General features: G+C 38.0%; 2 protein-coding genes and 1 pseudogene across 5 annotated transcripts; all 3 read right to left on the bottom strand.

Moving 5' to 3' along the window:
* Positions 1–8: 8 nt before the first annotated feature.
* On the bottom strand, positions 9–4,427 carry LOC113343523 (probable mediator of RNA polymerase II transcription subunit 37c). 4 transcript variants are annotated; one of them, XM_026587675.1, is made up of 5 exons: positions 4,296–4,427; positions 3,651–4,191; positions 3,082–3,184; positions 2,383–2,600; positions 9–1,941 (listed from the first exon to the last, which is right to left on the bottom strand). In XM_026587675.1, exons 4-5 carry the CDS (start codon positions 2,594–2,596, stop codon positions 206–208), a joined length of 1,950 nt encoding a protein of 649 aa, XP_026443460.1. In that variant the 5' UTR covers positions 2,597–2,600; positions 3,082–3,184; positions 3,651–4,191; positions 4,296–4,427; the 3' UTR covers positions 9–205. The 4 variants fall into 4 exon arrangements, with proteins under 4 accessions (XP_026443460.1, XP_026443462.1, XP_026443463.1 ...); XM_026587677.1 differs by having other exon boundaries at positions 2,383–2,589; XM_026587678.1 differs by having other exon boundaries at positions 2,383–2,583.
* An 8,063-nt stretch (positions 4,428–12,490) lies between these two features.
* Positions 12,491–14,150, bottom strand: LOC113343525 (protein SRG1-like). The gene is made up of 4 exons (XM_026587679.1): positions 13,819–14,150; positions 13,465–13,712; positions 13,071–13,395; positions 12,491–12,960 (listed from the first exon to the last, which is right to left on the bottom strand). The coding sequence occupies exons 1-4, from the start codon at positions 14,074–14,076 to the stop codon at positions 12,685–12,687; spliced, it is 1,107 nt and encodes a 368-aa protein (XP_026443464.1). The 5' UTR covers positions 14,077–14,150; the 3' UTR covers positions 12,491–12,684.
* Positions 14,151–14,384: 234 nt separating this feature from the next.
* LOC113343524 lies at positions 14,385–19,014 on the bottom strand (annotated as a pseudogene).
* Positions 19,015–23,297: the final 4,283 nt, after the last annotated feature.

The raw sequence follows: 23,297 nt of genomic DNA, 5'->3' as shown, positions 1-23,297 counted from the left end.
ACACAGACAATGCTCACAGGATTTGTGTAAAGTCAGAGAAACCACAAGTAGTTTTAAGAGAATCAGACAGAAGCATAAAGATATAAAAAGATGAAAATTTATCAAACTAAAACTGAGATACCATAACTGATTGCTGCATTAGACAAAAATAAACCTAAAGTAAATCTAAACAAAATAAATCCCCAGCAACTTCAGTTTCTGTTGCTTAATCGACTTCCTCAATTTTGGGTCCTGCACCACCCATTGAAGGACCATCCTCGCCCATGCCACCAAAACCACCCATGTCAGGTCCAGCACCACCTTGATACATCTTGGCGATGATTGGGTTGCACAGACTCTCCAGCTCTTTCATCTTGTCATCAAATTCATCAGCCTCTGCAAGCTGGTTGGAGTCAAGCCACTGGATAGCAGCTTCAATGGCATCCTCAATCTTCTTCTTCTCAGCTGGATCCAATTTCCCAGCAATCTTCTCATCCTTGATGGTATTCCTCATATTGTAAGCATAATTCTCCAAACCATTCTTCGACTCGATTTTCTTCTTGTGCTCTTCATCCTCTGTCTTGTACCTCTCTGCCTCTTGAACCATCTTCTCAATCTCCTCCTTGGACAACCTTCCTTTATCATTTGTAATTGTGATTTTGTTCTTCTTCCCTGTAGTCTTATCCTCAGCAGATACATTAAGAATACCATTTGCGTCGATGTCGAAGCAAACAGTGATCTGAGGTACACCACGAGGCGCAGGTGGAATTCCAGAAAGCTCAAATTTACCAAGCAAATTGTTATCCTTGGTTCTTGCCCTCTCCCCTTCAAACACCTGAATCAACACTCCAGGTTGGTTGTCGGAGTAGGTAGAGAAAACTTGCTCCTTCTTGGTGGGAATGGTGGTGTTTCTTGCAATCAAAGTAGTCATAACCCCTCCGGCAGTCTCGAGCCCAAGGGAGAGAGGAGCAACATCCAACAGCAAAATCTGATTCAAATTATCATTACTTGCACCAGTCAAAATGGCAGCCTGCACAGCCGCTCCATAAGCCACAGCTTCATCGGGATTAATACTCTTGCAGAGTTCCTTCCCATTAAAGAACTCCTGCAACAATTGCTGCACTTTAGGAATCCGAGTTGATCCACCAACCAGAACAACATCATGAACACTGCTCTTGTCCATCTTAGCATCCCTCAAGGACTTCTCAACAGGCTCCATACACTTCCTGAACAAGTCCATGTTCATCTCTTCAAATCTTGCACGAGTAATGGATGTGTAAAAATCAACACCTTCATATAGAGAATCGATTTCAATTGTAGTCTGGGCAGTGGAAGAAAGAGTCCTCTTGGCCCTCTCGCAAGCTGTCCTCAACCTTCTTAATGCTCTAGGATTTCCACTGATATCCTTCTTATTCTTCCTCTTAAACTCTTGCACAAAGTGATTCACCATCCTGTTATCAAAATCTTCTCCTCCAAGATGAGTATCTCCAGCAGTAGCCTTCACTTCGAAGATACCCTCTTCAATAGTCAATAGTGAAACATCAAATGTACCACCACCAAGATCGAAAATAAGAACATTCTTCTCCCCAGTGCTGGATGATTTCTTATCAAGACCATAAGCGATTGCAGCAGCAGTTGGTTCATTGATGATTCTCAGGACATTAAGACCAGCAATGGAACCAGCATCCTTGGTAGCTTGACGCTGCGAGTCATTGAAGTATGCAGGGACGGTAACAACTGCATTCTTTATAGAGGAACCAAGGTACGCCTCTGCAATCTTGCGCATCTTGATGAGAACCATAGATGATATTTCTTCAGCTGAAAATTCCTTATCTTCACCTTTGTAAGTCACAGTAATCACGGGTTTTTCAGCTGGTCCAGCTGTAACCTTGTAAGGCCATAGCTTCATGTCAGACTGAACTGATGGATCAGAAACCTTCCTCCCAATCAAACGCTTTGCATCTATAAGTATCAGAAACAAGAGTAATTCAGTACGGGCACTGACAAAAACAAGTAGAGGCATAATAATAATAATAATAATTCCAAATCAACAAAAACTGGCAACTCTTTTAGCTAGATCGTTCAACCCCAATCTACACAGCCGAGTCAGACTCATGATTTATTTATCTTCACAAAGCCTGATAAATACCCAGGTTTACAAAATCTAACTCGCTCTATTGCATAATCTTATTCAAATCACACAAACATGCACATAGGTTCTATTGGCTTCTAAACCGACTCTGTTTCACTTCGGCTCAGTCATATTCATCGAGCTCAGACATGCAATATATCTCAAACCGACTCAAACCGGGACAGACACCAAACCCTAAATCAAAAAATTAACATAATCCACACAAAATCAATGAAAAAGAAATATTAGAAAAAGAACCAAAAATATCTTACCAAAGACAGTGTTGACAGGGTTCATAGCAACTTGATTCTTTGCAGCATCACCGATCAATCGCTCGGTATCAGTAAAAGCAACATATGAAGGTGTTGTTCTGTTTCCTTGATCGTTAGCAATAATCTCAACTCTATCATGTTGCCATACTCCTACACACGAATATGTTGTACCCAAATCAATACCAATCGCTGGCCCTTCCCCTGTTCCTGCCATTCTCCTTAATAAATATTAGAATAACTCACGGAAGAAAAAAAGAATTGCTTAGAAGGAAAAAAATTGATTGAAGAAAAATTTGCAGAACTTGGTTATGAGAATTTTGTGAAGCAAAGAATAATTGTGAGGAGAAAGAGAGGTTGGTTGTTGCTTATATATACAGGATTGGATTTCTCTAATTTGTTCCAGAAGTTTCTGGAAGATCAAGTAAAGGAAATTGGAATCAAATAAGGAAAGTGGGGTTCTAGAAACATCTGGGAGATTCTGGAACTCACACACCCTTGTAGAAACTTCTTAATATGCCCTATTTATGGAAACCTTTTAATATGCTAAAATTTGTCTAGGTTACTATGTTTGCGTTTAACATTCTTAAAGTCGAAGGACTTTGAGCATTTTTGTGCCTCCTAAGTTTCTCACTTTTTTCACTGAACAACACAGACCTACATCAAAACGACAAAGGTAATGAAGTGCATAAGATATTTTACCTCTTGAAGTTTTCTTCCCAGGCTTTTGCTTATGTCCCCATTGGTTTCCTCTTAATGGTCCTTAGTTCTATAATTCGATGAAACCAAAGCTAACCCCATCAACCTGCAATGACAAAACCAATTTACCAAATTCAATAGAAAGAAACAACACATGTTTTGCATTTCAATTGATTTGCCTAACTTTATCTCTTGACCTACTACTCTACAATGAGTTGAACTCATTGAGCCAAATATGAGTTACTAACAATTGTACAGCAGTCTTGGAACAAATCTACACATGATTCTGCTCTTAGCTCTGCACACAAAAAGCAATATGGAATACGCAATTCTTAGAGAACTGGATACTAATAGTTGCACAACAGTCTTGGAACAAGCCTACACATGATTCTGCTCTTAGCTCAGCAATTGCATACAAAAAGCAATAAGGAATATGCAATTCTAAGAGAACTATATAACAATTCACATATCAGAGAGACACCTTGGTGCAAAATTTGAAAGGGTATCCAGTCATCTTATTAAATTAAGCTGCCAAGAATAAATAGAGAAAGAGACAATGAAGATGAACAAACCTGCACAAGTATCATTGCTTCCAAATTACCAAGTCTGATTAAGGGACTAACAAAAAGGCATTGGATGAAACAGGATACTGATTTGTTTCGTTTTCACAAGTATCATTCCTCTCAATAACCACCACATGCTACAGATAGGACCACCATACGCTACAAGGTTCTCATTTGTTAAAGGAATTCTTACAACAACAGAGACACTGTCAATCCTTTGACTTAGCCGATGATAAGCTCCATTATCAAGCACTCCAGACTCTTCCGGCACATACATGAGATGACTTGAGCGTTTCTCCATGAATTTGGACCCACCGTATAGACATCAACTAGAAAAACAATGAGAATCGTCGTACAAGTGTATCAATTTGTAATCTCCAATCCGCTGGTTTATCTGGTAATTCCTTTTATTGATAGGATTCCAAAGACCAAATGTAAACCGAACCATTACAAGATCGAACATCTCTTTCTGGCCTATCATCAATTTGACACTACACAAATGAAATTCATTCGCGGATCATAGCTTAATGAGCAGATAACGTTTCCCAACCTACCAAAATCGAAGTTAGATATCATGAGAAATAAAGTTGGTTTATTTGGACGGTAAGATTACAGTGCATTTTACCAAAATTAGGGTTAGAAATGAGTTCATACCAAAAATTGCAAACACACTTCGTCGATTTCACTGCTACTTTCAAAATAATTTCGAGGAAGATCTCATTTGGAATGCTTCACATTATTGTTGATGCTTCTTCCTCTTCTTCGGGTTCAGGTCGTAAAGAGTGAGATAGAAAAAAGGGGTTTCGACTTTCTTTCCAAAAAAAATAAAAATGCTTGGACTTTCGAGGACATTTGGGGTTTTTTTTTTCATGAAGAATGAGGTGTGGAAATAGACAAATTGGACACTTGATAGTATGTAGCTTATGCCACTTCGAGGTGTAATTTGGGCCTTGCGTGCAGCACACAACGCCAAAATTTAGCCCAGCCGTGCACGACACAACAGGATAGCTTCATGTAGAGCTGGCAACGGATAACCGAAATCCGAGATCCATTTCCAAAAGTCCGCGTCCTATAGAATTTAATCTGACATATCAGAAATCGGAATCGAAGATTGTATCGGATTTTACCATCGAAATCGGAATAGGCTGATTCTGTTTGGTTAATACCGATATCAATAAGCTTAAGGGTGTACTAGTAATTTCCTACCCCTAGGTGTTATATGTCGCCCTGTCGGAGAATAACCCTACTTCTCTTTACATTCTCTAAAACAAAAACTCAGCACATAAGAGAAGAGATTCGAGAAGTTTGAGAAGATTGAGAGGGACTGAGTGACTAAGTGATCTACATATATTTGATCAAGAAGTCTGATGATCAGAGACTCTCGGAGAAGTAAGTCATGAATCTAACCTATTGTTTCAAAGTTAGGTTTCTTTTTTTCCCAAATCGATTGCATATTTTGATGTTTAACTTTGAGAATCAATTCTGTTCTTCTGAAATCGAAACCCAAAGTTAGTCATGAATGTTTCTATGTTTAATTTTGAGAATCAATTTTTTCTAGAGAAAATTAAGGTTTCGATTTTGATTATGAGAACATACTAAATTTTTCAGTTTGTCCAGTTTGATCAAAGTTTTAATTCTATTAGAGTAATTGAGGGTTAGGAATTTGATTTTTATATGTTTGAAAGGGCTATTGTGTTCTTGGAGAAGTTGCAGAATGATTTCTACATGTTTGAAAGGCTATTATCAATTCTATGAATTCTGCACAAACAAGTTTTACGTTGAACTCATGAACTGTATGTTGCATTATTTGCATATTTGCATGTGTTTCATTGAACTTTACAGAACCATCTAAAGATTAGAAATGATTTTGATTATTTTTGGGTTGTTGTTGTTCTCAGAATGTCTCAAAGTCAAAGAGCATCCAATAGAGTTGGAACTTCAAGCTGCAGTCAACCAAATTCTGAACAACCAGAACAAGAAGATCAAAGTGTTGAATGTTCAACAATTGCTTCAACAACACCTTCTTCGAGTAAGAGATTAGCAGAAGTAACAGATGAAGATCATCCACTTGTTATTGCTTTATTGAATAAATTTCGTACAACAATTAAGGTCACTGGCATGGGATGAATTCACTAGGAAAATTATTTTAATGCCTGTTAAAGAGAAACAGGATGAGGAAGAGGTTGTCCTTATGGGTGTATGTCATCATTATGGAAGGTACATAGAAGCTTGTAATGATAAAGGAACTACCCGCTTGTCTCAACATCTAAAAACTTGTAAAGAGAAGCCTGAAAACAAGCCAGGCCAGATGAAGATTACCATTGCAATTAAAAAAGCAGGTAATAACCAAGTTAAATTACTTAATTGGAAGTATGAGCCTATGGTTACTAGGAATTGCCTTGCTAAAATGTTTGCTAAGAATGATTACCTGCTTAACATGGTTGAGCCTTTCTACTTTGGAGAGTTTGTTAAGTCTTTGAACCCTGCTGCTAAAATGCCATGTAGGAATACAAGTAAAGCAGATATGTTGAGGTGTTATGCTGAAATGAAAGATGAATTGCAATTACAAGTAGAAAATTTGACTTCCATATGTAGTCTTACAACTGATATGTGGACTTCCAAACACAGTAATGAGGGTTATTGTTGTGTTGCATGTCATTTTATAGATGATGAGTGGAATTTGACTGCCAAAACCTTAGCTTACATTGTAATTCCATCACCACATACAGGAGACGCTCTCTCAAATTTTATCAAAACTTGCACTTTGAAATGGAACATAGATAGGAAATTTTTCGCTTTGACTGTTGATAATGCTCCAGCTAATGATGTTATGATGAGAAATCTTATTAGTTGGCTATGTTAGAGTATTGCTCGGTAGAACTCTCATGCGTTGCTATCTCAAGCATGTTTGTCAATGTTAGTGATTAAAACTACAAGTCTTGATTTCTAGTCTACTATAACTAAGTCTCGGAGTAGGATAGAAAATGTAGTTGAGCTCAAGGACTTCATGGTGATTCATCATACAAGAAGAAGAACTACTCAAGGAACCGGTGGAACTTCTCGACAAAAAGGTATGTGAAGACTTGAACTTATCTGTCACTCGAAAGTCTATCTACTCTATCTCCTACTTCTTGAGACAAAAAGTCGTATGCTATATATAGACTTAGATTATACACATTTGGTATTTCGATCCGAGTATACCTCGCCTATCTATATCTCAAAATATTTGCTGGTAATTGTTTCGCTTCAATCATGTTTATCTTTACCTAGTGACGAAAGTAATGATATGCTTCAATCACTTTGAAAATTGCTTTGACGGGAAATGGTGTAACAACTGTATAACGTCCTCTAAGAATGTTTCAATGGTTGAAATGAGATTTTAGATTACATAAGTATTATTGTGGAAACACATATGTGCATAAGTCCTATCCCTTGAACCAAAGTTTTCGAACTTTGTTGTTCAAGAGAAACCGGCAGAATGGCTTGTTGCCAAGTTCGTGAACTGCCGAACTTCTCATGCCGAGAAATTCTGCTGGAGTTTTTAAACTCTGCCCGGTTGCTTAAGTCCGCGAACCTAGTGTGCGAACTTAAGAAGGTTATATATTTGAAGATGATTTCTGAACTTAAATTTATAAAGACTAAGGAATACAATTTGCAAAACCTGGCTATAAATTTCATGAACTGATTCGAGTGAATCAAATCATCTTTGCTTCAATTGTGTCTTGTGTAGTACATAAGATTTCCTTTCAATTGAACAACTCTCTAACTAGTTCATTTGAGTCATTTGAACTAGTTATGGTGAAGAAGAATATGGTTGGTATGAAATGCTCATATGGCTAACCTTTTGGTTAACTGTTCTTGAACCAACAATGTACACGTTTGGGTACGGTTAACAAACCTAGAAGCGTGCATTTCATTTGTGTATAACAAGCTAAGTTTTCGATCTAACGGTTGAGAAATATTAGCTTGAATCTAAATTAGGATTTCACCTAACGGTGGATATTGTTTGCTTTGTGACCAAGGCGAAACCCTGATTTGAAAGACTATATAAAGGAGACATCTAGTATTGTGCAAAAATAATCCCCACACCTCACGTGTGATACTAGTTTGCGTTCTACAGTCGTTTCTCATTTAACCTTTGGTTTTTTTCTTCTAAAACTAGGTTAATGATTTAAAGACTTCATTGGGATTGTGAAGCCAGACCGACAATACTTTTATCGTAGTTGTGTGATCTGATCTGGCATCTTCTATCGTACGAGTACAATCAGATTGTTTGGATTGAGATTAATATCTTTGATAGGCAAGATATAAAAAGTAGTCACAAACATCTTCATCTCATTGTTTGTGATTCCGCAACATCTTGTTTCGCTACCATACGATTAAGATTGTTGTGAGGTGATTGATTTATCTAGGCTGTTCTTCGGGAATATAAGACCGGATTATCAATTGGTTCTTGTTCACCTTGATTATTATCAAAATATGGAACAAAAACTTTAGGTTTTTTCGGTGGGAGACAGATTGATCCTTTGATAGACTTGTGTGTGGGAGACAGATTTGTTTATTGTCAAAGCCTGCTACTTTGGGTCGTAGCAACTCTTAGTTGTGAGTGAGATCAGATAAGGGAATCAAGTGCGCAGTATCCTGCTGGGATCAAAGGCATATGGAGTACAACTGTACCTTGGATCAGTGGGAGACCGATTGGGGTTCAGCTACAGTCCAGTCCGAAGTTAGCTTGGAGTAGGCTAGTGTCTGTAGCGGCTTAATACAGTGTGTGCTCAATCTGGACTAGGTCCCGGGGTTTTTCAACATTTGCGGTTTCCTCGTTAACAAAATTTCTGTTGTCTGTATTATTTCATTTTCCGCATTATATTGTTTTATCTTTATAATTGAAATAATACAGGTTGTGCGTTAGATCATCAATTAGCGTAATCCAACCTTTGGTTGTTGATTATCATTGATTAATCCTTGGATATTGGTCTTTGGTACCATCCAACTTATTCCTTGTGTTTGATTAAAGACTCGCTGATTTCTATTAGCTCGAGTAAATCAAAACAAGAGAGAGATATTAACTCCTTGAGGAACTTTTACCTAGATTGAGTCTGACTGTCTAGTTGATTCTCTAGAAAATATTTCGGAGTTAGTCCATACAGATTCCTAAGAGAAATATTGGGTGGTGTTGTTAGACCCCGCTTTTTCAATTGGTATTAGAGTAGGCAAACACGTTCAAGACCTCAAAAGTCTGTGTTTGTAGTGATCTGGCTCAATGGACAAGAGTACTATCTCTGATAAAAGATTTACATGAAATAAAAGTTCTATCTCGTCTAACTCTACTAAGAGAAGGGTTCTATAATCTCGAATATAGATGAACCTTTGGTAGGTTGGGAAACCTACAATAAAATACTGCAAGTGCACAACGTCTAACTAGTAGACAATGGCAAGTACAGGTCGTTCCCACAAGGAGTGTGAAATACTCTACCAACTAATACCAAAAACTAAGTAATCAACAAGATGATGTTTGAAAGATTTTGAGAAATTCAGAACAAAATGAAATAATAATAATTTTAACAATAAACAAAATGAAAACGGGTTATCAGGGTTTTCGGTTTCCACCAATTAAATTGTGTGAACTCTACTAATTTTTATATATTACTCAAGACAAATATTGAAATTGATTTCATGTCTCGGAAGATAGTATGTTAAATTCCAAAATATTGTTTCTCCGCTGTAAATTCCTTCGCTTCATCGGTAGTGATTCTAAAGCATTATTTATCAATCCTAAAACATATCACGTCAAAGAATTTAACCCAAGCACGCCATATCAATTGAAAAGCATAAATAATCAAAATAATCACATGAACAATTATACACCAAGCTATATGAAGTGAAAATACTAATCAATCAAATCATTATTAAAAATATCATCGTAGGGAGTACACAATTGAATTGGTTTCTACCTAAACCCTAATATGGATCTAGTTAGCCATGGCTTTCTCAAAAGCCATAAACAAATATCAAATAAAATAAATAGCTAATCGAAAAACGGAATTGAAACAAAACTTCAAACCGTAAACGGCTGTGAAGCCGCAACAGCAGCAGCAGCCTCCCTTCCTTCCTTCTCAAAACCGGCCTCCCCTCTGTTCTCTGTCTGTTTTTTCTTTTTATTCATGATGCGGGAGTCTAAAAATTAGACCTAGCAAATCTGCCTAGTCCCATCCGTTCAGGTCCATTACCAAGCTCCAAAACCCGACCAACAACTAATTTCTGTTCATGTACTCTTGCAGCCATGATTTCCAGCTTTAGTTCGTTGTTGTTGAGCTTCCGGCATAACTTTGTCTCCATGTTTTGTTTGCTGCCAGTCGAACAGTCTCGGACAATCACGTCTTGGCTTCTTCGTTTAGCCATCGCAACAACAACTCTCACCTCTCCATCTCGAGCTCTTCTTCGCACAGCAACAGCATTACCGTACCACCATCCAACTAAGAGCATCTCAGGCAAACCCTGAACTTCGATCAAAGACAAATTCCCTCATGAGATCCCTTTAACCCGTGCTAACTCTCATCATCGTCCTTGACTCTGTTTACTCGAGCTTGTCTACAACACAAGCAGCCAGACCATCCCCCAGATCAATCACCACTCAGTTACAGACTCGTATACCCGTAATCATCATTACTGCCAGCTACGACCACAAAAACAGCTTCCTATCTCTATTGTTCTGTTTCTTCCAACGCAGTACGCAGACTTCTTCTTCTACAACCATCACTTCCATCAATGGCTTTATTCTTAGATCTCTTCTCATCACAGCGAGCCATGCATCATTGATCATGAAACTATGATCAATCAATGATTCAACGTCTACTACATGTTGACTGCTCAAATCATGGCATCAGTTCTCTTCCTGTCCTTCTTCCAAGTAACACCAACTGCCGGCTCTTTGTTTCGCTGCGATGACAGGAACAGCAGCTCCTTCTTCGAACTGCAGCTGCTTATCGATCAGACTGAGCCAAACGACCACCACAAACCAGTTCAGCCAACACCTTTCCCCTTCATTCTCCGATCACAGCAGCTAGAGAATTTCTCTTGTTTTGATTCAGAAGAGAAAATGTTATTCTCATGTGTTTGATGCCTTAGACATACCACTGAGATGTGTGGTATAGATTTCACCACGTCCAACGAATCTGACTCACGTGCCTGGCAAACAAGAATAACCCTTTGCTCCATCGAATCACACTTTGGGCCTTGCTGCTGATATATAGAAATACCAGGCCAGCCACCAGTAATTCAGCCTTGTCTCTTTTGGTGTCGTAAGGTGTTGGTCATTTTTGTCGTAAACGCCCGGTTAGCTTCTCATTTAGCCATTTTTGGTCGATGATCGAATTCACCTGTACTCTCTACAAAAGCACTAAAATAGTGTTAACAGTCAAAATATCGAGTCCCAACTAATATAAATATGGGTATAAAATGTAGCACATACGTGCTTATCAACCTTCGGTACTGACGAGACAGACTAACACTGACATGTGTACTTCTGATTACCCTTCAAATGTGAGCCTCTCCATTAATGAACGGGATTAGGCTGAAGAGAGTGAATTGATTCTAAATATTGTTAGAATCCAAGCTGATAGATTCAATCGGGTGAAGCACCATGTCAATGTTCTACTTGGTGTAATAAGAGATTGCAAATCCAAAGGTAATACTGAAGTTCATTCTTCGTGTACGTCTCGTGAAGCTAGCCTTAGAATAGATACCTTGGAAATTGAACATCACCTGAGTAAGATCTCTATTCAAGGATGATCAAAGCAATCTAATATGCCAAGTACTTCTGACACAACTAAAGATGGTTCATGCTCAGAAGTAAAAACGGAAGTCCCTTCTAGTAAAACGGATGTGCCTGAAGTCACCATCACTCAAGGATGTTGCACATCAAATGGAGGGAATAAATCTTCTAACGATGATATTAAGACTGTACTATCTAATCATTCTGATGATCAGAAAGTATGTCTTGTCTGTGAGACAAAGAGTTCTGTTAAACGAAATGGAACCTCTAGGTTGAAGAAAAACTCCTTGGTTCAACTTCAACACACCTTAGATTTAATTCTTAAAGGTGTAATTGACATTCGTATGACTAAACAATCGGTTTTCGTACCTACCTTGTGTATGTTACCATGAAAGTCAGTTCAATGAGTTCCTCGAACACTCAAGAACAAAATAGACGTCTTAATAAACATCGTCTAAAAGAAGATCGTGTCGTGGTCTCTGGAAACAACGCTGCTCCTGCTGAGAAAGGAATATTAAAATTTGAGCACAGCCCAGCACAACATGTTAAAATTTGAGCACAGCCCAGTCCAACACGTGATTTAACCCAGCATGTTAGTTTTATGGGATGAGATGGGTTAAACTAATCAACACAATATCCGAGCAAAGCACGCAGCACGGATAAGCAAGTGGAACGGCGCAGCACATCACGTTAAGAAAGCACATCATAATATGTATAAAATACTACATAACATAGCGCAATACATCAAATTTTGTGTATATTTCACAAAAGAATCTTTATTCAAGACAATTATTCACATTTTATTATCGTTATGTTGACTTATTTTCATAACAACATATACAATACCTAAATATTTGGAATATATTTATTTTGAAAAAACATAAAATAAATGCCCAGCACGACACAATACATTTATTTTTTTGGCACAGCACAGCACGACTTCTAGCATGGCACGTCTTAATCTCCGGCACTGCACACAGCTGGCTAAAGCACGTGATTTCGTGGGCTGGGCTTTGCTGGGCCGACACGTTTTACACCTCTAATTGTGACCATCACCGGTAGTAGTATCCATACGTAATGAAGAACTCAACTCATTTTCAATTTGTTTCAATTTGCAAGTTTGATAGTTCTACAAGTCTACAAGGGAAAATAGATGTACATATGCACATTTTTGGAATTTTTTATTCACGGATCAAACATAAAAATCCGAACTTAAAATAGCCAAACAAATTACAACCAGATACCAAACTAGCAATACCATGATAACAATCAACTGGACCGGTTACCATTTTCAGTATTAATCCTCATGAAATCGAGGTTAGTGGTCTTTCCATTAAGTGTTTTAGCAAAGAAATTTTCATAGTATTTCTTCTCAGTCTCTCTTCGGAATAGTGCTGGTTTATGTGGTGGATCAATCAAGCAAGGTGCAGGGCCGAACTCAGAACCTGGATTGGTTGAATGGAATGTGGCAATTGAAAGCCTCTCTTTTGTTGGATTCACCATTACTCTGTGCTCAATACTTGGATATGCACCATTGCTCAGAATCTGCAGCCAAACTACTATTAATTACCTAGCAAGCTCTTTCAGATATTTAAATTACGCCATAATTTCATATCTTGTCAGGTTAAATAAGCAATATTTTGTTAAATATATACCTCAATCATGTCTCCGAGATTGACTATAAGTGCTCCAGGGATGGGTTTTACAGGAACCCATTTTCCATCTTTACGAATCTCAAGGCCTTCAGTTTGGTTGAGCTGAAGGACGATACTCAAAGCAGCAGCATCTGAGTGTGGTGATAAACCTATGACCTGCTTTGCCTTGGGACAAGGAGGATAGTAATTCATTCTCATTCTCTGGGTACAATCATTGAATAACTCTTCTATCTCATCAGAATCCATCTTTAGAGCCTCAGCCATTTTCCCTAGTAGAATCATCGTCAGATTTTTTAATCCCAAAGAGTAAGCTTCCAAAGCCTCCCTGCATATGACAAACGTAGATCACATTAGACTATACAAATAGGAATGGTATTTGTAGATCCATACGTACCTTAGTAGTAATGGCATCCCAGCAAATATTTGAGGCTTTCTCATTTTAATTGGTTGAGCTGTTATGGAGAATGTGTCTGACCAGTCAAGCTTCTGCTCATCTGAAACAACAAACTTTTGCCCAAATCCCTCCATTTCTCCTGCTTCACGCCATATCTTGGTTTTCTCCTCTAATGGAAGTTGAAACAAGTTGTGTATTTCCGATTTTAATTGGTCAATCAGTATAGAGCTAATTCCATGGTTCACCACCTAGATCAAAAGGAAGAAAAAGTTAATTAATCTGAGAAAAAAAATCATGCATATGTTACTAGTTCTTTTACATAGATCCATCAAAAAATAAAATCAAAGTTGGTACCTGGAAAAAGCCCCAGTGTTGGCAAACAGAATGAAGTTTGTGTAGTTCAGAATCTGCCAATACTGATTCTCCAGAGAGTAAGCCCCCGTCTACGTCGATAACAGGTATGTCGTACTTAGAAGCGCCATCACTGTGATGATATTCATGATCAAGACAACTAGTAGTACGAATGTATCGATTGGGGATTTCAGTGATGTTTTCTTTGACCAATTCGTGAACCAAAGGCACGACTACTACCGATGAACTTCCTAAGCTCATCCTGATGGATGGTAAGATTGAACAGACAAGCTCTTCTGTTTTGGTCAACGAGATGCCATATGCAACTACCTGACAGTATATATTACATTGATTCTTAGCTAGCTGGTTTCGTCGTGGTGACAGTGAAGGGAAACTAGTTATATATTAGTGGTCCATGTATCAACAGAATCTTGCATAAACTAATCTATTCAAGGTCTCGAGAGCGCTGCTACTTCCAGCGGAACTAATATGTTGCATAAGTTGGCTCTGAACAGGTACATCCACTAGGCTCTCCTTATTCTCTAAGTTGCATAAAGAGATATCAAAAATTGAAAAAAAAAATTAAAAAACTTGAATTGAAATATTTCAATTAAGTATCTAAACTTCAACTAATAGCCAGATGGTACCATCATTTTGGTAAAGAAAAACAAAACTTCAAAAATAAAAACTGAAGAACTGAACAAAATGTATCCCTCCAACTTCAGCCCCTCAGGCAGTCAGATGCCTCCTCCAAGTTGTTCCACTTAATCAACTTCCTCAATCTTAGGTCCTGCACCAGTGCTACCAGCACCACCCATTGAAGGACCATCCTCATCCATGCCACCAAAACCACCCATGTCAGGACCAGCACCACCTTGATACATCTTGGCGATGATTGGGTTGCACAGACTCTCCAGATCTTTCATCTTGTCATCAAATTCATCAGCCTCTGCAAGCTGGTTGGAGTCGAGCCACTGGATAGCAGCTTCAATGGCATCCTCAATCTTCTTCTTGTCAGCTGGATCCAATTTCCCAGCAATCTTCTCATCCTTGATGGTATTCCTCATATTGTAAGCATAATTCTCCAAACCATTCTTCGACTCGATTTTCTTCTTGTGTTCTTCATCCTCTGTCTTGTACCTCTCTGCCTCCTGCACCATCTTCTCAATCTCCTCCTTGGACAACCTTCCTTTATCATTTGTAATTGTGATTTTGTTCTTCTTCCCTGTAGTCTTATCCTCAGCAGATACATTAAGAATACCATTTGCGTCAATGTCGAAGCAGACAGTGATCTGAGGGACACCACGAGGCGCAGGTGGAATTCCAGAAAGCTCAAATTTACCAAGCAAGTTGTTATCCCTGGTTCTTGCCCTCTCCCCTTCAAAGACCTGAATCAGCACTCCAGGTTGGTTGTCGGAGTAGGTAGAGAAAACTTGCTCCTTGGTGGGAATGGTGGTGTTTCTTGCAATCAAAGTAGTCATAACCCCTCCAGCTGTCTCGAGTCCAAGGGAGAGAGGAGCGACATCCAACAGCAACAATGAAGACAAGTTCTCATTACCTTCACCAGTCAAAATGGCAGCCTGGACAGCAGCTCCGTAAGCCACAGCTTCATCGGGATTAATGCTCTTGCAGAGTTCTTTCCCGCTAAAGAATTCCTGCAACAATTGCTGCACTTTAGGAATCCGAGATGATCTCTTCAAGCACTTCTCGACTGGCTCCATACACTTTCTGAACAAATCCATGTTCATCTCTTCAAATCTGGCACGAGTAATAGATGTGTAGAAATCAACACCCTCACAGAGAGAATCAATTTCAATTGTAGTCTGGGCAGTGGAAGAAAGAGTCCTCTTGGCCCTCTCACAGGCTGTCCTCAACCTTCTTAAAGCCCTAGGATTTCCACTGATATCCTTCTTATTCTTCCTCTTAAACTCTTGCACAAAGTGATTCACCATCCTATTATCAAAATCTTCTCCTCCAAGATGAGTATCTCCAGCAGTAGCCTTCACTTCGAAAATACCCTCTTCAATGGTCAATAACGAAACATCAAATGTACCACCACCAAGATCGAAAATTAGAACATTCTTCTCCCTGGTACTGGATGCTTCCTTATCAAGACCATAAGCAATTGCAGCAGCAGTTGGCTCATTGATTATGCGTAGCACATTAAGACCAGCAATCATACCAGCATCCTTTGTAGCTTGACGCTGCAAATCATTGAAGTACGCAGGGACGGTGACAACCGCATTCTTTATAGAAGAACCAAGGTAAGCCTCTGCAATCTCGCGCATCTTGATGAGAACCATAGATGATATTTCTTCAGCTGAAAATTGCTTCTCTTCGCCTTTGTAAGTCACAGTAATCACGGGTTTTTCACCTAGTCCAGCTGTAACCTTGTAAGGCCCATAGCTTCATATCAGCCTGAACTGATGGATCAGAAACCTTTCTTCCAATCAACCGCTTTGCATCTAATGTCACAAACAAGAAACATTCATTACAAACATTCACAATAACTCATAAACAAGAATAATTCAATATAAGCATTAACAATCAGAAGTTGGCAAACTCTTTTCTGCTGGATCATTCAACTCAATCTGACTCAACTGAATCAGACTTAGAGATGAATAAATTTGGTTTAAGGGAAAAGACTATGTTTCCTTCAAATCAAACCAACTGGATAGGTCTAAGTCTGTGTACAAAGATAGAGAAATTAGGCACTAGTAAAGTCTACATTATGGTAAATCAACTCGGACAAGGCGAGCTAGATAAATCATATCCAAAGCACACAAACACGGACATTATTCAAACTATCAGCTTAAAAGCTAACTCCTGCAAAATTTCTGAAAGCAGACCTACACCTACATGACTCAAATCGAGTCAGACACCAAACCCCCAGATCAACACTTTAACCGAATCAGACACCAAATCCCAAATCAAAAATTAACAAAAATCAACAATTCAATCAAAGAAACATTAGAAAAAAAAAAAAAAAAAAATCTTACCAAAGACGGTGTTGACAGGGTTCATGGCAACCTGATTCTTAGCAGCATCACCAATCAACCGTTCAGTGTCAGTAAAAGCAACATAAGAAGGAGTTGTTCTGTTTCCCTGATCATTAGCAATGATCTCAACACGATCATGCTGCCATACTCCTACACACGAATACGGTGTACCCAAATAAATACCAATGGCGGGTCCTTTGCCGTTTCCTGCCATTCTCCTTCAATACTATAATATCTCACCAAAGAAAAAATTGCTTAGAAAAAAGAATTGCTTGAAGAGAAATTTGCAGAACTTCGTTATGAGAATTTTGTGAAGCTTCTTATCTTTTAAATAAGAATAAATTTGTGAGGAGAAAGAGAGGTAGGCTGTTGTTTATATATACAGGAATGGACTTCTCTAGTTTGTTCCAGAAGTTTCTGGAAGATCAAGTAAAGGAAAGTAGATCAGATTAAGGAAAGTGGGGTTCCAGAAACATCCAGAAGATTTTGGAACTCAAGGAAAGTGAGGTTCAAGAAACATCTGTAAGATTCTGGAACTCACACACCCTTGTATGGAAACTTCTTAATATGCTAACATTTGGCTAGGCTTCTTTGTGACGTTTAATATTCTTAAAGTTGAGCCTTATTACAATAGAAGGACGTTTTTTGCTTTCTAAGGTTCTTACTTTTTTCACTGAAAATTGCAGACCTCAACACGGCAAAGGTGGTAATGAAGTGCATAAGATATTACCTTTCCGGGTTGTCTTTCCAGCCTTTTGCTTATGTTCCCGTTGGTTTCCTCTTATCAGTCCTTCATTCTATAATTAGCTTAATCTAGGCTAACCCCACAATGCTCTTCTGGTTATATAAGGTTAAACTCCCAACAAGCTGCAATAACAAAATCAAATTTTCCTTTTAATTATGGAGTATGAATATGATAAGAGTATTAGAAATTTCATTCACTAAGAGGAAGCAACACATTCTTTTACATTTCAATTGAGTTGCCTCACTTTTTCTCTTCGCCTACTACTCTATTATGAGTTGAACTAATTCATCTAAATACGAAATACTAACACTCAGACAGCATTCGTGAAACAAATCTGCACATGATTCTGCTTTTAGCTCTCAATCGCACACAAAAAGCAATATGGAATAGGCCTAAGAGAACTAAATACTAATAGTTGCACAGCAGTGTTGGAACAATTGCAGACATGATTCTGCTCTTAGCTCTGCGATCGTACACAATAAGCAATATGGAATATGCAATTCTAAGAGAACTAAATTACAATTCATGTATCAGCAATTAGACTTCTTTTTCCTGGTGATTCTGAAAGACAACTTGGTGCAACATTTTAAAGGGTATCCAATCATCTTAAATGAATTAAGCTGCCAAAAATAATTAGAGAAAGAGATTATGAACATGAACAAACCTGCAGTCGCTCAACTATCATCGCTTCGAAACTACCAAGTCTGGTTACTGGACTAACAAGAGACCGCGTAAAAGTAGATAGGACCACCTCATGTTACAGAACGACAAACAATTGATCTTCTTCCTCTACTGCTTCTTCTTCAATGGAATAAACGACCAACTCCAAATACAAGGTTCTCATTTGTTAAAGAAACTCTTACAACAATAGAATAACTTCCCAATGATAAATTCCATTAACGAGAACTCCAGACTCTTCCTGCTCTCATAAGGGATGACATGAGTGTCTCTCCATGAATTTGGCCCCATCCTATCGTACAGACATCAACTATAAGACCATCAGAACCGTCATACAATCGTATCAACTTGTAATCTCCAGACTAGTAATCATAAACAAAAGCATATGAAAATCCATTCGGATCAAAGGGTTTATTTGGTAATTTGGGAAATTCCTTGTATTCGTTAATGTTCAAGATTCCAAAGATCAAAGAATTCATTATGTTGATTCCACATAAACTGAGCATCTTTTTCGAAACATTTATCAATTTTGACACCATACCAATGAAATTTATTCGATGAATCGCCGATTACATTTCCCAACCGACCAAAATCGAAGTTAGATAGTAAGATTTCGGTGCATCTTGACAAAATTATTAGGGTCAGAAATGAGTTGATACCAGGAATTGCGAACACACTTTGAAGAATTTCGAGGTGGATCTCATCTGAAATGCTTCACATTATCGATGCTTCTCCTTCTTCTTCTTTAGATTCAGGTTCGAGTCTTCTAAAGAGTGAGATAGAAAAAAGTAGGGGTTTCTGGGAGATTTTTTCAGAATGTTATAAAGACATCTGGGTGGGTTTTTGCATACAGAATGGCCCGCTCCACTCATGGACGCGGTTGATGGCGCAGGCCTCTGTTGGCACACTCTAATCAACCATTGTTTAATTTTTCATTTTTTTTCCTCGCATTTTTAGGGCCATTCAAAAGGATTTAGGGGTCAACAATAAAATAAAAAAGGTCACCCAAATGTAAAATGCAGTCGTACCTTATCTCGCGTAATTCGTAATGGCATAATTACCCTTACATATTCGGACGATAAAGTAACATTTTTATCTCCCGAATGCATTCGGTAGAAAAAAAAAATTACCCAGATTCCCGATTGTAGTCGTTGCAGTATTAGAATGATTTTGCACTTGTAGTATTCGGAAGATATATCATTTGAAAAACTCTCCGAATGTGTGTTGGCTAACCTTCTATAACGGCCTTTGGAACCACCTAGAGTCATGGCATGGTTGGTTTTGAACCTGTCACATTCGGAAGATATGTGGTATACATAAACTCCCGAATATACGATGACCCAAAAATCAGAAATTTTGAAAAACCTAAAATTTTCTAGTTTTGCACTTGTAGTATTCGGACAATATATCATTTGAAAAATCTCTGAATGTGTGTTGGCAAACCTTCTATAACAGCCTTTGGAACCACCTAGAGCCATGGCATGTTGCTTTTGAACCTGTCACAATCAGAAGATATGTAGTATGCATAAACTCCCGAATATACGATGGCCCAAAAATCAGAAATTTCGAAAAACCTAAAATGTTCTAGTTTTGCACTTGTAGTATTCGGAAAATGCATCATTTGAATAAATCTCCGAAGGTGTGTTGGCTAACCTTCTATAACGTCCTTTGGAACCACCTAGAGTCATGGCATGGTTGGTTTTGAACCTGTCACATTCGGAAGATATGTGGTATACATAAATTCCCGAATATACGATGACCCAAAAATCAGAAATTTTGAAAAACCTAAAATTTTCTAATTTTGCACTTGTAGTATTCGGACAATATATCATTTGAAAAATCTCTGAATGTGTGTTGGCAAACCTTCTATAACAGCCTTTGGAACCACCTAGAGCCATGGCATGTTGCTTTTGAACCTGTCACAATCGGAAGATATGTAGTATGCATAAACTCCTGAATATACGATGGCCCAAAAATCAGAAATTTCGAAAAACCTAAAATGTTCTAGTTTTGCACTTGTAGTATTCGGAAAATACATCATTTGAATAAATCTCCGAAGGTGTGTTGGCTAACCTTCTATAACGTCCTTTGGAACCACCTAGAGCCATGACATGGTTGGTTTTGAACTTGTCACACTCGGAAGATATGTAATATACATAAACTCCCGAATATACGATGGCCCAAAAATCAGAAATTTCGAAAATCATAAAACTTTCTAGTTTTGCACTTGTAGTATTCGGAAGATATATCATTTGTAAAAATCTTCGAATGTGTGTTGGCAAACCTTCTATAACGGCTTTTGGAACTACCTAGAGCCATGGCATGGTTAGTTTTGAGCCTGTCACATTCGGAAGATATGTATTGTACATAAACTCCCGAGTATACGATGGCCCAAAAATCAGAAATTTCGAAAAAAACTAAAACTTTCTAGTTTTACACTTGTAGTATTCAGAAGATACATCATTTGCAAAAATCTCCGAATGTTTATTGGCTAACCTTCTAAAACGGTCTTTGGCCATCTAGAGCCATAGTTGCCATTGGTTTTGAACTTGTAATAATCGAAAGATATTGCATTTGCATAAACTTCCGAATGTGTGTTGGCTAATCGGAAGACATCAATAATATTTTCTACCGAATGATATATGGTCCCAAAGCTATTTCAGTTTCAAGATTTTACAATCGGAAGAATAGAATATTATATTCTCTTCCGAATATATATTGGCTCCAAAATGGGATTTTGCCTAAATAACACTTTTGAGAACTTTTCAAAATATATATATTCGGTAGTTAGTGCATTTCCAATTATTGTGTCTCTACATCAATATATTCGGAAGTGAAAAATTTCTTTAATCTACCGATTATATCCATTTTGTTCACAGGAAAATATGACCAATAATATTCGGAAGTTAATCTATAATTCTATCTTCCGAATGTTGTCGATGTTCTTGAGAAATGAAGAACACGACTACATTCGGGAGTTAAAAATCATGCATATCTCCCGAATCTGGAAAAAAACAGAAAACCCTAGAAATTTTTTTTTTTTGGATTCGTCGAATTAATGTGACATAAACCCAAAAAATGATAGAATCTTATCTAATTGGGGGCATTTGAAGTTGTCGGAGTGTTTGGTTATCAGATTCGCCACCACCTACTACATCTGCGGCTTTGCGTTCGTCGCGTTCTTCGTGTTCTTCGTCACTTTCAGCAACAATCTCTTTATTTCTTACTAAAATTCCAATATTTACGATTCGCGACGACGATGAATCGGAGAAGAGTTGAAATCAGATTTTGGTTTTTATTTTTTCTTGAAGGGCATAAATGTAACTTAATATTCCTATAAGGTGTCCCTTAGCTAGTGTCCTTATATGGGTATAAATCAATGGCCCCTAAATTCTTTTGGCTGGCCCCTAAAAATGCCAGGTGTTTTTTCCCTTTTTCTTTTCTTTTTTTATTGAGGTGTAAATCCCGAGTCTAAAGCATATTCTTATACACAATATCAAAATAATTCTACTTGATATACTAGGTGACATGACATATTAGTTGTGCTATTATGGTAAAAGAGTTCGACCTTGGAATTCTTAGAGCAGTTTTTATGGACTCAACAAATCAAAGATTTTTTCATTTTGATCCCACTATAAATATGAAAAACGGATGAACAAATTTGTTAGTTTGTTGAGTGAGATGGAAAAACAGGCGCGCGCTCGATAGAAGGCCGGGAAATCGTGCCTCAACCGCTAGCGTGTGAGCCAAAAACGCTGGCGTTTTAGCAAAAGTTATTCGTGTTTCCTTCAAACGCCAGCGTCTGTACAGAACCCTCCAGCGTTTGATTGAAAATCTCCAACGGCTAAATCTTGACGGCTGAAAATCCTTGTCATCCAACGCTTAGAATTTTGAGTTCTATAAATGCTCCCCATTTCAACTCCAAATTCACACATCTAGTCTTGTTTACTCTTCAATTCTTGAATTCAACAAATTTTTCAAAAGAAAATGTCTCGACCCTTGTTAGTTCGGCGAGCTCCGTATACTGAAGAAGGAGATGAATCCATTTGCAGAAACTATGTTTTTTTATTTACTCAGCTTGCTTCAGCAAACTATCCATGGGTGAATTTCTGGGCGGTTATTCACGACGGGTTTTGCAGTGACACCCGTAATCCGAGTCATCGTGTTATATGCGAAATGGAAAATTAATTTTGGTATAATTAAGAAAGAAGTAAATGCGTTTGTTGCTTCAACTATGCAGTTCAATCGATATAGACTGAAAGGTCAAACTGATGATGAGATGGTACGAAGATCTTTGGCTGAATGGCGAAGACGGAATAATGTGGCTTTTCGTTTCGATATTGTTTCCGAAATCCTTAGGGTTTTGCACAATATTAACCCCTTCTTTATAATTGTTGTTCCACCCAGTACTTCTCACCAGTCAAGCTAATATAAAATGCTTAATTTTAAACATATGTAATTCAGTGACGCTAATGCAAAAACGCTTAATTTTAAACATATGTAACTTCATTTAAGTCAAACCGTCGTACTTTTAAAACTAGAATTACAATACAATCTCTCTAATGTCGCTCATCGCTAACTCCCTCATTGTTATCTGCTGGAGTTAAGAATTATCCAAGACCTGGGATATCCCCAACTGCCAACATATTAAATAAATTTCCATAGGGGTTAAAAACTGGTTGAGCAAAATTAGGCGATCGGAAAACACTCGGTTGGAAAGCACTCGGTCCTCCAAACATATAAGATGTTTGTTGTTGTTGTTGTTGTTGTGGTAGTGTTGTAACAGTGTAGTAATTATTTGGGTTGTAGGGCGAGAATGATTATGAAATCCTCCTAGGATCTAGCTGAATTACATGGGGTTGAGATATAGGCACAGTTTGTAGTGAAGACTATGTCGTACTTGTAGTGAAGAACTTTGTCGTACGTACTTGTGTCTCTCCCATCACTGTATTATCACTATCGTGCAATGATTTGTTTCTCCTAGTGGAATCGGTAGACGGTGAAGGCCCATCATCATTTACAGTTGGACTCAATCCAAACGTTGTGTCCTCGTGCCATTT

This window comes from Papaver somniferum, unplaced genomic scaffold, assembly GCF_003573695.1.
Source record: "Papaver somniferum cultivar HN1 unplaced genomic scaffold, ASM357369v1 unplaced-scaffold_6, whole genome shotgun sequence".
NCBI classification, from domain to species: Eukaryota; Viridiplantae; Streptophyta; class Magnoliopsida; order Ranunculales; family Papaveraceae; genus Papaver; species Papaver somniferum.
The sequence above is the reverse complement of the archived record's forward strand: the minus strand, read 5'-3'. Positions and strand labels throughout refer to the sequence as shown.

Bases quoted from the DNA above. Each gene is read 5' to 3' on its own strand.
- LOC113343525 (XM_026587679.1), bottom strand. From the start codon at position 14,076: ATGAGCTTAGGAAGTTCATCGGTAGTAGTCGTGCCTTTGGTTCACGAA. The intron at 13,713-13,818 runs GTACCAACTTTG...CTTTTGATCTAG, and splicing joins AACACTGGGGCTTTTTCCAG to GTGGTGAACCATGGAATTAG. The intron at 13,396-13,464 runs GTACGTATGGAT...TGTCATATGCAG, and splicing joins GGGATGCCATTACTACTAAG to GGAGGCTTTGGAAGCTTACT.
- LOC113343523 (XM_026587675.1), bottom strand. From the start codon at position 2,596: ATGGCAGGAACAGGGGAAGGGCCAGCGATTGGTATTGATTTGGGTACA. The intron at 1,942-2,382 runs GTAAGATATTTT...TGATACTTATAG, and splicing joins CCCTGTCAACACTGTCTTTG to ATGCAAAGCGTTTGATTGGG.